Source organism: Nuphar pumila, chromosome 4, assembly GCF_984573655.1.
Source record: "Nuphar pumila chromosome 4, dmNupPumi1.hap1.1, whole genome shotgun sequence".
Taxonomy (NCBI): domain Eukaryota; kingdom Viridiplantae; phylum Streptophyta; class Magnoliopsida; order Nymphaeales; family Nymphaeaceae; genus Nuphar; species Nuphar pumila.
Window position 1 is genome coordinate 33,204,098 of NC_143252.1, and position 17,942 is coordinate 33,222,039.

At 38.1% G+C, this 17,942-nt stretch overlaps 1 protein-coding gene across 1 annotated transcript; it reads left to right on the forward strand.

Annotated features, from left to right (window-relative positions):
• Positions 1 to 9,893: 9,893 nt before the first annotated feature.
• On the forward strand, positions 9,894 to 16,734 carry LOC149839896 (BTB/POZ and MATH domain-containing protein 3-like). Its single transcript, XM_090004269.1, has 4 exons — positions 9,894 to 10,560; positions 14,365 to 14,713; positions 15,512 to 15,782; positions 16,092 to 16,734. The coding sequence occupies exons 1-4, from the start codon at positions 10,157 to 10,159 to the stop codon at positions 16,289 to 16,291; spliced, it is 1,224 nt and encodes a 407-aa protein (XP_089860395.1). The 5' UTR covers positions 9,894 to 10,156; the 3' UTR covers positions 16,292 to 16,734.
• The last annotated feature ends 1,208 nt before the right edge of the window (positions 16,735 to 17,942 follow it).

The following is a 17,942-nucleotide window of genomic DNA, read 5'->3' on the forward strand; positions in this document are numbered from 1 at the left end:
GGATCGTCGGACGGTGCAGGCGGGCAGCCAGTCAGTCCAGATGTTCTCAGTTCCAGCAGCATCTTATAGCTATTTTTGGCCAACATCGGTGACTTTCATAGGCCGACGACTACTACAATATGATTTGGCCCTCCTCCCAACGAACATCTACCTCCAAATTGGTCATCCACCTACGAGATTTAGCATTGGGGTCTGTGTTCAGACGCTTCAGTCGACTAGCTGTAAGGGCTTGATTTGATCGACACTATGGGCTGGGTTTTTTATCGACATTCAATGATGGGTTCGGCCTGCAACCAAGGTCATTTTTGGCTCTTCAGATGGTGTCAAGCCGTGACAAGCGTATGTAGGAGTCACAGGCCATTCAAGTGATACTGGTTTATTTTTTAGCCAACTGAACCAGGACTGGTTCGGTCCACTATCGACCGAGTCAGTGACCCTTTCAGCACCCATTGCCAACTTTCTCAGGCAGGGTGGTTCGGGTATCGGTATTGGGTTGGGTAAGGTTTTTGGTTTAAGGCTGGTTCGACTATCTGGTCCTGGCCGATTCAGCCTCCTATGCATGGGATTGGTTTGGTCTTGTGTTTTACTGGGTACGGGCCTCACAAGTGACCCAAGCCGGTTCGGCACCCAGTCTGGGGCTGGGCTGGCTTGAGTCACATTCGGGGTGGGGAGGTTGGCTGACCCAATTCAGTCACATTCAGTTTTTTGGGCTAAACCAAGTTGGGCGGCACTGTTGTGCGGGTTGGAATAGGTTAGAACGGACCTAACTGCACATGCTCGCACCTAGCTGTAGATTGTTGGGTCTGACCCGATTCGAGTCAAACTAGTTTTTGACCCACACGAGTGGGTCCAGCCATATTTGATGGGCCAGACTCGTGCATATGCCTTGAAATAATAAAAATAATTAATTTTTTTAGGACTTTATTATTTTCAAGACTATTAGGTGTGCATTAAGGGTCCCTTCATAGGGTCATATTCGGTTATTTTTGGGTCCTATACAGATTGTGATTGTGTTTTATTTTGTTCATATGCATATATTGACGTATTTGAATCATGGTATTCTTTTCAGAATTAAGGGTCCGATATTTAAAATTAAATTGATTGAAACAATATGTTGCCAAAGTAACCTCTATTATGTAGATTAGTTCATTTTGGAATATTGTGATGTTTATATGTTTGTGGTTCATGCAAATAGTGATCAACCTAAAGGAAGATTACTATTTGGCTGAGCCCAAATCTATAATTTTTTTTAGTAATAAATATGGGATAATTGTACGGTTTTCTATATGAATAATGAGTCGGTCCAAAGAAATGCTCGTTGTTTGACAAGATTAATTATCCATATATGATTACTGTATTGAGAGTATCAGTTACAAGTTGACATTTCTGTTTAAACACTAAATATCAATGTTGTATTGTGTATCTTATGATGGGGTTCACCATAGTTTAAATATTCTATTTTATGTTAATGTATGTGAAAATATATGTTAATTGTGAGCTAGTTTTGTTCTTAATTCAATTAATACTTTTCCTTCTTCGATATCTACAGACATTAATTTCATCCCTGTTTTGAGTGGTTTTAATTTCAAAAACTGAAAAGAGAATGTTATGATTATTCTCGAATATATGGATTTGGATCTTGAACTACAAGAGGATCAACCACCTACTCTTACGGATAGGAGTTTCACTAAGGATAAAAGGAACTCTGAGCGGTAAGATCGATCAAATCGCATGAGTCTTATGATCATGAAACGTGTAATTCTTGAATCCTTCAGGGGCACTATGTCTAAAGAGGTTAATGCCAAAGGGTTCTTTAAAGAAATTGAAAAGTGTTTTGCTAAAAATGAAAAGGTTGAGACAAACACCCTTCTTTCGAGTCTTTTCTCAATGAGGTATAAAGGAAAAAAGAACATTAAGGAGTACATTATAGAAATGTCCTATCTTGCTTCAAAACTAAAGGCACTAAAGTTAGAGTTGTTCGAGGACTTACTCATGCACTTAGTTTCGATATCCCTTCCTACACAATACAATCAGTTTAAGGTCAGTTACAACTAATGGATGCATAAATAAGCTCTTAATGAGTTCATTTCACATTGTGTGCAAGAAGAGGATATGATGAAGCAATAGAAGAGAGAAAGTACTCATTTTGTAGTAGCCTCTAAGGACAAGTTTAAAAAAAGAAAAAAGATTAAAGAAACTATAATAGACCCTCAATCACAGAAGAAACAAAAAAGACTTTGGGATCCAAAGTCGAGTTATTTCTTTTGCAAAGGGGAGGGTCACATGAAGAAAGACTATACCAAATATCATGCTTGACGTGAAAAGAAAGATATGCTCCTTGCTTTGATTTATTCTGAGATTAATTTAACTTTTGTACCCAAACACACTTAGTGGATGGATTCTAGTGCTACCACACATATAAGTGTGTCTATGCATGGTTGTCTAAGTTATCGAACACCAATTGATGCTGAAAGATTCATCTATGCGAGCGATGACAAATCAGTTAAAGTTGATGCAATATGAATATTTATGTTACTTTTAAAGAATGAAAATTATTTAGGTTTGAAAGAAATTTATTATGCTGCCTTTTAGATAGATTTTGATTTTTATTTTCACTTTAGACAAATATGGTTATTCTTGTTTATTGGGAAATAATGAATTTAAATTGTTTCTTGATTAAAATCTAATTGGGAATGGTTCTTTATCTACGATTGATAACCTATATTTGCTTAATATTGTTGTCTCATATAATGAAACCTTGCATTTAAGTTCTCATGATACAAAACAAAAATTAACAAATGAGAATTTTACTTTATCATGGCACAAGCGCTTAGGTCATATTTCTAAACAAAGAATCAAAAGGATTATGACAAGTGAAATTCTTGATTTTCTTGATTTCACTGACTTTCAGGTTTGTGTTGAGTGCATAAAAGAGAAACAAACATACATAAGGAAATTGGGTGCCGAAAGGAGAACAAACGTCTTAGAACTAATTCATATAGATATTTATGGGTCATTCTCTACAGCTTCTTGAAATAGTCAATAATATTTTATTACATTCATAGATGGCTATTCTCATTATGAGTATCTATATTTAATTCATGAAAAGTCTCAGTCCTTTGATGTGTTCAAATCTTTTAAGGCTGAAGTTGAAAACCAACTTGGCAAAAGAATTAAGGTTGTCAGATCTAACCGTGGTGGTGAGTACTATGGTAGATATGATGGATCAGGTGAGCAATGTCTAGGGCTCTTTGCTAAATTCTTAGAGAAATGTAGAATTGTCTCTCAGTATATCATGTTAGGTACTTTTAGCATGAATGGTGTTGCTGAGAGATGAAACAAGACCCTTAAGGATATGGTAAGAAGTATGATTTCTCATTTTACTTTACCAGAGTCTCTCTAGGGAGAGGCATTAAAGACTATAATTTATGTATTGAACAAGATACCATCTAAAGCAGTAACCAAGACCCCATATGAATTGTAGACAAACAAAAGGCTTAGTATGAAGCATTTTCATATTTAGGGATGTTCAGCTGAGGCTAGAACATACATGCCACATGAAAAAAAACTGGATTCAGAATGGTTAGCTGATACTTTGTTGGGTATTCTGAAAGATCCAGGAGCTATAAGTTTATGACCCTCTGAATAAGTCCTTTTTTTTTAAATGGAAAACACTTATTTCTTTGAGGATGTTGAGTTTGTGAGGAGTGATAAAGTAAAAGACATTGCTTTTGAGAAAGAGTCTTTTTTTCTTCCTACATTTGTGATTGACAATTATCAAATTTATATTCCTGACATTGTTCCCATATATCCAGATCAAGGCAATTCTTTAGATCTTCTCATCCAAAATCAAATTTTTACTCCTGGAGTACAAACTCAATAACCTCAAAAAAATACCTTGAGTAACTCAAGAATAAGTGCCACTAAGAAAATTCACTAAAGAGAGAAGGACAATTTTAGATGATTATATTGTCTTTCTACAAGAACATGAGGGTGATACTAGCCTAAGAAAAGATGATTCAATCAACTTTCATCAAGCTACATAAAGTTCTAACTCTCAAAAGTGGATTTATGTAATGCATGAGGAGATTAAATCCATAAGGGACAATGACGTGTGAGATCTTATCTCATTACTTGAAGGTATAAAACTTATTGGTTGCAAATGAATAATTAAAACTAAAAATGATTAAAAGGGTAATGTGGAAAGATATAAGGCCCATATTGTTGTAAAAGGTTTACTCAAAGGGAAAACATTGATTACATAAAGATTTTCTCTCTGGTTTCTACAAAAGACTCTTTTAGGATTATGATGGCACTTGTGACTCATTATGATTTGGAGTTGCATCAGATAACTATAAAGACTATATTTTTTAATGATGACATTGATCAGACAATATATATGGTTCAACCAAAATATTTTGTCTCATGTGATATCAAGAAAATGGTTCGTAAATTAAAGAAATCCATCTATAGACTTAAGTAAGCTTTTCGTCAGTGGTATCATAAATTTCATCAAGTTATCATCTCATTTGGTTTGAAGATGAATGTGGTTGATGAATGCATATACCATAAGTTTAGTGAAAGTAACTAGATTTTCCTAGTTTTATATGTTGATGGCATATTTCTTACCAGTAATGATATAGGCATACTGCACGAAACCAAGAGATTTTTGACAAAGAAATTTGAAATAAAAGATCTTGGTAACGCCTCTTTTGTATTAGGGATCCAAATATATCGAGACCGTTTTCGGAGTATTCTTGTATTATCGCAAAAGAGCTATATCGAAAGGATTCTGGATAGATTTGGCATGAAGGATTGCAGACCAAGTGATAATCTTGTTTCTAAGGGAGACAAGTTTAGTCTCGCTCAATGCCCCAAACACCAGTCTTAAATTAAGGATATGGAACAGACTTAATGTACATTGTTGGGATATTAGGCAAATATCTTAGTAACTCAGGTATGGATCATTGGAAAGCAGCCAAACAGATTATGCAGTATTTGTAGAGAACAAAAGGTCACATGCTCACACATACAGAAAGTCAGATCAGTTGGAGTTCATTGAGTACTCTGATTCTACTTTGTTGGATGCCAAGATAGTCGCAGATCTACGTCAGGTTATGTTTTTCTGTTGGCCAGGGTAGCTATTTCCTGAAGAAGTGTCAAGCAAACACTCACTGCTTCTTCCACCATGGCATCAGAATTCATAGCCTGTTATGAGGAATCCAATCATGGAATATGATTACATAATTTTGTCACAGAGCTGTGAGTTTTGGATAATGTTGAGAGACCGCTAAAGTTATTTTGTGATAATAATTCGACAATGCTATATTCTAATAACAATAAGAGCTCATCGAAGTCAAAGCATATTAACATTAAGTTCCTTGTTGTTAAAGAAATAGTGCAGAATGGTCAGATATCAATAGAACATATTGGCACAAAATTCATGATTGTGGATCCGCTTACTAAAGGTTTGCCACCCAAGATCTTTCATGATCATACTACTCGAATGGGTGTTTTATCATTTTATGATATACAGGTTTAGTGGGAGTTTGTATTTAGACGTTGTATGATATAATAAAGTTTCTTTTTTTCACTTTAGAATAAAGTTAAAGTTTTGGTTTCATTTTGTACTCATATATTGTGATCTCACTAAAGTTTAAGGAAAGATCTATTGCAAATAGGCATGTTTGGATCACATTACATGTAATTTCCATGCTTCACATTCATACTTGATGCATGTCATTTGGTTATGTCAATATATGTGATCATTGATGGGTCCAATTACATTATTTGTAATGAAGACCGCTTTGGTTTTATGTTGACATGATCAATGAATCAGATTGGTAGAGATATCAATTGATAAAACAATGTTTTTTGATCTCATAATGTTATAATATATGATTTTAAGGTTACATATGTGGCCCAAGTGAGATATTGTTAGGAAAATTGTGTGATCTAATTCGATTGGGCTATGTGATATCTTATATGGTGTGGTGTTATTATGTGAAGAGACCTCTTATACCCTTTTCTATCAATTTTTAATTTTATAATGAGCTGAATTGAAAATAGACTCTCAGGTGATTACAATTAAGTTATGGTCCCCAAACCTTATATAGTGGTCTTCTCTTCATAAGGTTTAGAGAAAGACAAGAGTTGTGTATACAGGTTCTGGAAGATCATATTCGTCAAAGATTTGACGGAGCACCAATGGATTCAGGTACGCTTTCGCATTAAGATTTGGTTTCAGTCGTGCTTTCAACTATTTAGCGTGAACATGTTTGACGATCTTTGTAGTTTTTTGATGGATTTAAAATTCAACAAATAGTGCACATCACATTGTGTTGGAACGTTGCAAGTTCAAATCCCAATGGTATCCTTGTATAATTGGTAGGAGTCTGCCTAACCTAGCTTGCCTTTCAAAAAAAAGTTTGGATGGGCTACCAACGGGTCTTCGCTTGTTTGGTAGGAGTAGCTTGTGCATGCCACCTTGTGTTGGGATGTTGCAAGTTCAAATCCCAATGGTATCCTTGTATAACGGGTAGGGGTCTGCCTGACCTAGCTTGCCTTTCAAAAAAAGAAAGTTTGGATGGGCTACTAACGGGGTTCCACTTGTTTGGTAGAAAAAGCTAGTGCACGCCACCTTGTGTTGGGACGTTGCAAGTTCAAATCCCAATGGTATCCTTGTATAACTGGTAGGGGTCTGCCTACCTAGCTTGCCTTTCAAAAAAATAAAAGTCTAGATGATCTATCAACGGGGCTGTGCTTGTTTTAGTAAGAGCACTTACTGCGTGTCACCTTGTGTTAGGACGTTGCAAGTTCAAATCCCAATGATATCCTTGTATAACTGGTAGGGGTCTGCCTAACCTAGCTTGCCTTCCCAAAATACAAGTCTGAATGAGATACCATGCAATATCTAAAGCAACCTTTTAGTTTTTGTTTTTTTTTGAAAGGCAAGCTGGGGTTAGGCAGACCCCAACCAGATATCTCTTAAGCCCCATGTGAGAGGAATTTGAACCCGGGCCTTCAGCTTTGCACAGGACCCCTGTCACCTCCGTGGTATCTAGAGCATAGTGACAAAAGTTTAAAATGGCAAAAATATCGCCAGTCAAAAACTCAGGAGGTTTTGAAAATTTTCATAAATCTTGTTTGTTTGTTTTGGCAAAATCTTGGCAATAAAATTTTTTTAAAAATATAAAAATTATTTTTTATAAGAAAAGATAAACAAAACACATTTACAAATAAAAATCTCGGGGGGGGGGGGGGGGGGGGGGGGATCATGATAAATATCCGTTAAAAATGTAAATATCACGATATTTCTCACAGTTTGAAAATCTCACGAGAAATTGCAATTTTAAACTTGCCGATAATTTCTCACGATATTATCACTAGATTTTTATAAATCTCGCGATATTTGTCAGAGAGATCTAGAGCAACCTTAAAAGAACATATATAGATACTTTTTTGGTTAACTGAGGGAAAATGCAGATTTTCTTGTCGCTGGCAGGTACTGTCGTATATGAAGCCCTGTTTCTCGATGAGCTTGGCATAAAGCCTCAGGGGAGCAAGCACTGCTCTGATTTGATACGCCCTCGATGAGAATGACCAACTTTTTTGTTTCGATCCATCACGATTTGGCTTTGCTGAAGGCAATCTGAAGGCATTGTCGAGGGCGAGTGAGGAGCCTTTGGATGCCGTTCATCTATGGTCAGATGAACAGTATGAAACCATCCTGGTTGTTTTCTTTTATTATGTACAAAAAAATTATAGAACTGTTGATGCCAATGTTATCAAAATCAAATCTAATAAGCCTGAATTAGCCGATTCAAATACAAATTTAGCCCTTTTGTGATTCGAGTGGGCAGCGATCCAGGACCCTCACCGGGGTGATTCAGATGCATTGTTGTCAGTATCGGTGCGTATCAGCCTGATGTATCGTGTCTCCAGAAAATACGATACGATACTAACCTGAATCGGCTATTTTTTAGTAGATATAAAAATAGCTTAACATTATTTTTTAATATTATTTTAATGGCTTTAACAGTGTCACGTTCTGATTGACATGTAATATTTTTTAATTATTTTTTTTTTTGGCCCAGTCAAACAAGTCACTTTAGATTTGGTATTGGCAGATTCACCTGAATTGTTGACCAAACCATACAGGTCTGAATCCGATATTGACAAGTATCCAGCTGGATTGGCATCATTTGTTTAAAAGGACTGAGCTTAAAACAGCTTGATTTGCGACGTCCAATTTAGGTTCCCAGAGTGGTGGTGGTGGTGGTGGTGGTGGTGGTGGTGGTGGTGGTGGTGGTGGTGGTGGGACTTAGTCTCGAGGTTTCACACTGCTGGCAGGATGAACGGTAAGTATAGCAGGTTGAGCCAGTGCGATCAAGTCTTGGTGCCTGTTGAGGTTTCTTCCTGTCTAAAAAAAAACAGAAGTGATTCGATTCAACATTAAGTGCATGTTTGGAAGCGAGAAAGATGTAGGAAAAGTGATGAGAAAATGAAAAATCCCTGCTCTTTCAAACTAGAGGGACTTTTTGGCTGAAAGAGTTTTTCTACAAAGTGAATCATTCCCCCATAAAAGAGGTGGTAGAATATTTTCTACCAATAAAAAATTTATTTTTATACTCCCCACCACTGCATCTCACCAATGTAACAAATATAGCAAGATTTATAAATACCTCATGATAATATCGTGAGAAATTGCCTGAAAGTTTAAAATGGAAATTCCTTGCGAGATTTTCAAATCGTGACGCGATATTTACCATTTTATCAGATATTTATCATCAGATTTTCATTTTAAAATGTGTTTTATTTATATTTTTTATTTACTTTTTTATTGATGTTATTTTACCAAAAAAAATGCAAGATTTATGAAAATTTTCAAAATCTCCCAAGTTTTTGACTCTCAAGATTTTGCCGTTTTAAACTTTTATCACTATGCATCTCACCACCCACCATCTCACCATCACCAGCACCACCATCTATCCCACCACCACCATCACTGCCACTGTCACCCTCCTCCTCCTCCTCCTCCTCCTCCTCCTCCTCATGCTCAAAACTTTCTTTAGACAAACTTCTCATATAAAAAAACTCTATTAAGCAAAATTTCCTTTTTTTATGAGAGTTTTTCTCTCTTCCAAACCCGAGCTTGCCTTTAAAAAAAAATCTACGGAATCAGAGGGTTTCTGTTGGACAGCTTAATGCAAGGTGGTTGGATGCCGTTCATCTAAGGATTGAAAATTCCCACTCGGTTTCCAACGGAATTCCTTACTCCAGTCGACAGCACGGAGATGATCACATGGCACGTGAGGTAAGCGAGCCTGGCGACATTCGAAGTCACGTAACGTCCCGCGACTAAACACGCGGCGGTGCATAAAATCCTCATCTCTCCTCTTCTTCCCGAACGTTATTTTCCTCGATATTTTCCTCGAGAAACGGTCCTGGAAAATCTTTCGGCCGTCGTTTTCCCGGCGATAATATGTGTTCTCCGTCGAGGGATTCCGTCCATCGTTCGGTGTGAGGGTACGCGACTTCGTTCTTCAAGAGTTTGTCCTTCCTCTTCGTCGTCGCCTGATTAGGGTTAGGTCAAAAACTTTTGTTGGTCCTTATGGTTAGGGTATCGGAAAGGGAAGAATCCGGGGATTTCGCCGGAATCTGAGAGGTTTGTGGCAGGAAATGGTGATTCAGGCACTCTGTACGACCTAAATTTTCGGCTTTTGGGGTTTTGGGATTCGAAGATTTGGGTGGAGAAGGTGGTCTTTTGGAAGAGTTTTAGAAGGGAGAAAAGTAGAATTCTTTGCGTAATCGGAGGATATTTTAGTTGGAAATGTCGATGCGTCCGTGTTGAAAACCCTTAAGAGACAGGAGGGAAGAAGAATTAGAATTTGGCAGGGTCGGAGCGGGTTTTAACTGGGCCGTTTCATGCTTTATGCAAACCCTATTTTTTCGATCTTTGGGGATTTGGGGTACCAAGATTTGAGAGGCAAAGTTAGGCCTGTGAAGATATTGGTGCAGGACAAACTAGTACCATGTTTGGGGGAACGTTTTTCGTGAAACGTTCTGATACTTAGGATCTTTGGGTCTGAAATGCGAAGATTTAGGCACAGGAGAGCCGGGATGGAAGAATACGTTGATTGACAAAGTAGTGAAGATGGAAGAGGACTCTACCGACAAAAGAGTTGGTATGTCGGATTCGGCTAATGATTCCTTCTCGAAATCGGTAATCGAGACCGTAAATGGCTCCCACAAGTTCACCATAACAGGGTATTCACTAGCGAAGGGTATGGGTGTCGGAAAATACCTAACTAGTGATACGTTTACTGTTGGTGGGTATGATTGGGCAGTGTACTTCTACCCTGATGGGAAGAACACTGAAGATGGTGCCCAGTATGTGTCTGTCTTCATTGCGTTGGCAAGCGAAGGCACGGATGTGAGGGCACTCTTCCAATTGACATTGATAGACCAGAGTGGGAAGGAGAAACACAAGGTTCACAGTCACTTTGATAGAGCTCTTGAGAGCGGCCCATACACACTAAAATACAGAGGCAGCATGTGGTATGTTCTACTTCATTCTTCTGAATTTTTTAATCCTCTAAATTGTTCTTTTCTTTGTTTGATTTTAGACGTAATTGGTCAGTTTTTTCATCATTTAGCTGGTGGAAATGATAGTTCATGTTATGAATAAACTGTGATTATGAATAGACTGCGAAATCCTTTTTTGATATATTGATGTATAACTTTTACATAAGAGAACTGTTAAAATTGGTCCCTCCATGTCAGTTCACCATTGTATGTTATAAGTGTATACATTTTAAATTTCGAACTTGAACTATGAATTGCATTATCAATACACCAAACACCATGTCTAGTTTCATTAGCGTAGTGGAACTTTCCATTTGCCGTAAATGATGTGAATACCACGTGTGCACACACACACATATCTGTGCATCTATCTATGTATATATGTGATTTGTTTCATGCAATAGCAAGGCTGAAAACAGTTGTGAGTAACTATAACACAAAAAATGATGAAATATGTGAAGAATTAATGAATTTATGTGTTCATTCTATGATATTACTACTTGTGTAGTAATTTGTGTGCAAGAAAAGGATATTGATAATTAGGGTGCTCCATGCTCTGCCAAGCTTATAAACCTGAAATGGAAACCCTTGATATTCCGCTAGCAGCATAGATTGCATTTTGACTGCTCTTTTGTAGGTGAAGAGAGTCTCACCCAAATTATTTCAGGCAACTCTTTGAAAGGAAGAACACCGGTCTGTCTAAACTGCACACTTTAATGCTCCCTGCAGTAAATGGTTTTGGATTTTGTAGTTGAACTATGATGCCCATGTGAATGGGTAGGTAGTTTGGTTGTGAATTTTGCAAAATATCTATCAATGGTTTGTAGAATCTGAAATAGGAAATTGTGCTAGAAGGGTTGGGGATATGGAAAGAATGGGTTTTCAGGAACTACTGCTATAAGCTGAATGTGAGTAGAAAATTTCAAATGCTGATAGGATATCTGGGTGAACTAATAGTCATTAGAGTTGATCCTTGCATGTTGCCTGCTTTGTGGTCATAGGTCCTGTATTCCTGATTGTTTCTACTGCTGCCTGTTGGAACTTGGCTGGCATACCAAGGACTTCTCAACCTGCATTTGGGAGAGATCTAGGAATGAGTGTCCAGATGCCAAGCTACTATGTTATAGTTTTTAATATTAACCATGCTGCGTTAAACTTTGATAGGTTGGATAAACTATGAAATAAGTCTAAAGCCTGACTTTTGTGGTGTTTCAACAAGTCCAGTGGATTATCCTTGCCAAGGATGTTGGGGGTGCGCAATTGGAGGAAGACCTTGAGTTTCACACCATGATGTTAGCCCACAAAAGGATGATTTTTGCCTGGGTAGTACTGGGGAAACACAGGAATTAAAGTATTAAACTATGCAGTGGTTTTTGACCCTTTATAAAATAAAGTGAGGATGTGGCGCTGTAGGCTTGTGGTGTTCAGATACCTTTTCCATCCAATCCTCTCAGGGCAAGGTGAATCAATGTATCCTTTTTTCTTCCGCAGATACAGGCTTTGAAACAGAGCAGAGCAGCTATAGACAATACAGGTGTTAGGGCATGTTTTGCGTTGGTTTCAATATTTTTTGGATTTTGAACTGGAAATCAATCTTCAATGCACATGTTCCCTTCTGGTTTTCAAGAAAAACTAGAAACAAATTTATCCTTATCTGGATATCATTCTAACTAGAAATACCTTGCAAGGGATGGGGCATTTTTAAATTTAGAAATGTCTATGATAATTTATAATGCTGGAATCTATGTCACCTGTTTACAGGTGCGGGCATGGGTACGGAGGGTACGACACGGAAATTCCAAAAAATGTGGGTACAGGGACACGGCTAAATATATACTAAGAAATATATATTATATATCTAAAATATATACTGATGATATATATTATATATAAAATATATAATATAATATAATATAATATAGGACAGGTATGGCACCCTAAGTGCCGTGTCCTGGTTACATAGGCTGGAATGGATGTGGATCAGCTTGCTTTTGAGAAGGAACCAATTGTTGATTCACTAGTTAGGCAACTAGCTAATAGTGTCCATGAGTATCAGGATTTTACTGATGATGAATATGTTTATCTAAGAGCATCTGCAGTCTTCATACAGAAATAAGCAACTGCCTATGTTTGGGTTGTTGTTACTGAGGCCGTATGTTTCCCTAGGTATAAAAGAAACAACTCATCTGACGGAGGTGACCCAAAGGCCCTGATATTACTAGGGTAGGATCATTGGAACTAAAAAAGGCCTTGCTCTACTGGGAACACAGGGTTGCAGGTCAGAGAGCACAGCCTAAAGTGGAGAACCTCGAAACCATGGTTTAGGTAATAGGGAAAACCCTGTTTGTATCAAGAAGCTTGTGCAGTGTGACGAAGCTGGGGAATGGAGAGCTTAATAGAGAAATGAAGGCTTTATTAGAAAAAAAAGGTGCCTTGGTTGATTTTCATTGTTGATATGAATGGATAACGTGAAAACGAGGAACCCACTGCAATTCCTGTAGCTTAATGAAGGGGTTCAACAGTCTGTAGTTTGAATTTGGAAAGAAGATATTCTTAGAGACAAAAATAGTATTAAAATCCATCATTTGGTGATTTTTTTGTACATACTTGGAATAGATTTTTGCGATGAGAAATACTTGGAATGGATTGTTAAGTTATTTGTGCACTATAATTTGGATAAACCTGGAGGGGAAGTTATTCTTTCTTCATTGAGTCCTACACACTTCATCTTACTATTGTTGAAACCGTGCATTTTTAGGCATGTCGGTTTATTGGTTATTTTTATTGACTATGTTTAAGGCCAACTTGAGGAGTCCATGCAACTATGCACTTGCTAGGGCCAAACTGATTCAAGGGGATTCAATACTTAATATTTCTGCACTTATGTTGAGTCTTTATAGTTCAAAAAATGAAGTCCGAGATGACACATAGGGGGAACACTAAGAGATGGAATGATGTGACGCAGACAATGAAGAAGATAAAAATGAATGTGCCACTGGTGCTGTGGAAACAGAAATTGAATCACTGGAAACCCACTCATGACACTGAAGAAACAACACAATCTCTTTTTCTTTTGTTGTTTCTTTGCTGTTCTGGCTGGGCAGATGTCTGGATTCACTGCTACAACACACGCGTACACAGATTTATTCTTTTTATTATCAGTCATAAAATAGTATCCAGCAGGAAGTCAAAGTTGGAGGTATTATTTAATCAACCAGTCCCTGTTTGCATTGTTTGTTTACTAAGGAACATGCTTTGGATCTAATTGTTATAATGTAGAGCTTCATTCTTTTTTATTGTGAAAATTTGGTGCATTGATTTTTAGATGCCTTTCAAGTCCGGTCTAAACATCAAATTCGCCTAATTTAGTGCATGTTGTCAACTAAGAAAACGTGGAGGTCACATATATGGTCATATCCACAAAACGTTCAATGAAATTACTAGAAATCTAACGGCGCTACTAGGCACAATGGTACTACCAATGGTACCCAAGATTTATATATGTAATGTGGATATCTTACAGTTGTTGCCTCTTGTAGCTTGTAAAAATAAAGATATGATACATGAAATTCATATATTTATGTGCACAACATTCAATTCCAAACTCCTTCCCCCCCCCCCCCCCCCCCCCCGCCAATAAGATATACTGCCTCACTTTCTTCGTTGGTGCACAAAAATGACTAATAATTTCTAGATAGTATAAGGTGCAAAATTGTTTTTGTTGTTAACTTTATTGAATACCTTATGCTGATGTCATTGTTAATTGTTTTACCTCAGGGGTTACAAACGATTTTTCAGAAGGACACTTTTAGAAACCTCGGATTACATCAAGGATGATAGCCTCACCATGCACTGTACCGTTGGTGTTGTCAGAACTCGTACTGAGGGACCGAAACTTTATGAGATTCCATTACCACCTACCAACATCGGTCAGTGTCTAAAGGAGTTTCTGGACTCAGGGTTAGGCTATGACATAACCTTTGAGGTTGGTGATGAGATATTCAGGGCTCACAAGTTAATCCTTGCTGCTCGATCCCCAGTTTTCAGAGCTCGATTTAATGGTCTGATGGGAGACCCAAAAATGGACAAAGTTGTAGTGGAGGATATAGAACCACTTGTTTTTAAGGTATATTCAGATGCTTACTTAAAGGTTGCCTTTGCTATTTGGGACATTCCCTCTCTGCTGGAGTTTTTGAGTTTTCACCCGGTTACGGTGTGCCAGAATCTATTGCATTAGCAAGTGTGTGTGTGGAGGTGGTTCCTCTTAGATAACCTATCCTTATGTATGCTTGTGGAGGTGGTTCCTCTTAGAGAACCTATCCTAGGGTACACCAAGAGCAGACACTGGTGCTCTTGGACCAAGCTGTGTTGGATGACCAGCAAATAACCAGCTCTCACCTTTTCAACCTTCTATCAAGCATAGTTGTAGGATAGCATTTAGGCTCTCGTGTACTTTTGTAGTGTGCCAAATGTTGTTCTTAATATTCGCTGGAAGACAAACCACCTGATTGGTGGATTTGTAAGGACTAACTGTAATTTAAATCTGAATATTAAGGAGGGGACCTCAATCCCGGAGCTTGGTTATCAGAAAAAAGAAAAGGAAATTTTTTTAGCATGGCATATCTTGTAATTTTTTAATTCTTGATTTTAAAGTTAATATGATTTAAACCTGCTCATTTTTACCTTATTAATATTTAAGCTAGTCTTTTGAGTTAGAGTGGTCTAAATACCCTTTCCATTTCAACTTTGCTTGACAAGGATCATTATTTTATGAACATGGATGACTGTGGATTATCAGGGGCATAGTACCACACTTTTCTATGCTTTTGTTTATTAGATAGATGTAACTCACATAAAATACTTGGTTGTGACATTATTCACTTTAACTAAAAGCTTTTTCGCTTGATGCTTTGCAATGTTGCAGGCAGTGTTAAACTTTTTATACTCGGATGAACTTCCTTATGCATGCGAGGTTGCAGGATCTACGAGCTCTGGTAGCATTATGGTGCAGCATCTGTTGGAAGCAGCCGATCGTTATGGCCTGGACAGGCTCAAACTTCTATGTGAGTCAAAATTATGTTCGGATATAAGTGTCGATACAGTGGCATCAACTCTGGCTCTTTCAGAACGACACCATTGTGTAGAGCTAAAGACTGTATGCTTGAAATTTGCTGCAAACAGAGCAAACTTGGGAGGTATGTGTTAGAAGAAAAAGATATTACTTTTCTCAGGCTGAAACTGCATTTTTATTAAAAAAAACAGATTAGCATAAATCTCAATTCTCAGCTTCTCATCTGCTGAATTTATTAAAATACGGCTGTGTTTTATGCCACATTTTGCCTGGAGACTGCTGCAATTCCTTCTGTTTTGGTCTATATTTAAGATTTAGTTGATGATTTTTTATCTTGTCTATTATCAGAGCTCCATTCATAGTTATCCAGCATCATGTATTGAAAGATGATTCATTTGTGATGTAATTGGTTTTGATGTTACTTCCGTTGCAGCTGTGATGCAGTCCGGATGTTTCAGTTACCTGGTTGAGGCATGTCCGTTGCTATTGTCTGATCTCTTGGGGACTGTGGCAGCTGGTGGTGATGATTCAAACTCATCAACAGGCAGGAAGAGAAGCGGCAGCAGCAACCTGGGTTGGCTGAATTTAGCAGATGGTGATTCTACTGGAAGGCGAACCAGGCGGAGGTCCTAGTCCTTGCATCACTTATGCAATGTGTTTGTTTTTAGGCTCTGTTTGGGAGCCGGGTTGGGTACTGGAAGGGTGATGGGTAAGGGGGCGATGGGAGTGGATTTCACAACATCCTTGCAAGGATGTAGTTGAAGTCCGGAGATGGGAAGGGCTTTGGCTTCCCAAATCCCCTCCCCCCCCCCCCCCGGCAAACTGAAACACGAAATGCCGGAGAGCGGCAGGGATTCCATGAATTCTCATCGCCGCTCCCAACAATGGCTCTGAAACAGAGCCTTAGTGGTTGTGATGCTTTGATGAATGTTATACTCGGGCCACCATTTCTGTACAGGAAGTGAGGGCACTGGAAGCACGCACTACGTCGGGTTGTTCAGTGCCTGTTAGCTGAACCCCCAAGACAGGGAAACTTTCTTATGGCTTGTCCTCTTAAGAAATAATTGAACACAGTATGACATTTCCCTTTTTCTTTTCTTTTTTCGTAATATATTTTACTTACTGTCCTGGGGTAGGGATGGTCAACGAACTGAGCAGCTCATGACTCGGCTCGTCAAAAACTTGTTCGTAATGGGTTCTTATAACTGGCGAGCCAAGCCACAAGAAGTTACTGCAACTTAGTTAACATAGGGTGTTCACCTCAGCTCGGCTAGGGTGAGCTTGTTTATACAAAGTATGTATATATTTTATGTATAATATATATTTTTATTGTAATATGTAAATAGAGGAATGGATAGATTGTAAATATAAGGAGAAAGATGCATGGAAAATATATATAAAATATGAACTGTTATGTGTTATATAAAATACATATAGTTTTATAGTTTAAAGTGTAATATATAAACATTATACGTAATAATTAACATAGATTATTTTACACAATCGAGCTCGTGTTCTGCTCTCCTCATTCGGACACCAGCCGAGTCACGAGCTTGGTCAGTTGGTCAACGAGTTGAGCCTGAACATTTCCCTGTTCGGTTCATTCGGCCTTTACCAGCCCGACGTGGGTAATGACACAGTGAAAAGATCAGGTGCAATATGATTGCACAAATATTTGTGCATTAAGCACCTGATCACCCTCCATCTTGGGGTCAGGCCTGTCAGTTGTGGGGCACAAGGCCTGGAGGGTAATCAGGTGCTTAATGCACAAATTTTGTGCCATGTGATTGCACCAGATCCAGACTCAATGACACACATGGGTTTGACTGCAAATAAGACATAAGGATACAACTTTTAATTTTCAGCAAAATTTTTTTATGATATTTTAATATTAAAAATGCATATTTATTGAAATAATATTTAAAATATTCAAATATTATTAAAATAGTCTGTCTGAATCAAGATCCAGTGCAATGTGAGTGCACACTTTAAATGTGCTGCTGTATGTGATCACGTGCCATCTATTGTTGTTCTTCACAGCTGACAGGCAGTATCATAAGAGTGCAGATCAGGGGCAAGCAAGCACATTGCACACTTTGAGTCTGCGGCTGCACTTGACTGCCCTCCATCTCTGAGTTTCAGCCTGTCAGCTGTGGGGCCCAACAGAAGATGGAGGTTAGATCAGGTGCAGCAGCACACTAAAGTGTGCAATGTGATTGCACCAGATCTGCTCTCTTATGATCCAGAAGATGGAGAGAGCCCTTTAAAAAAATATACTTTCATC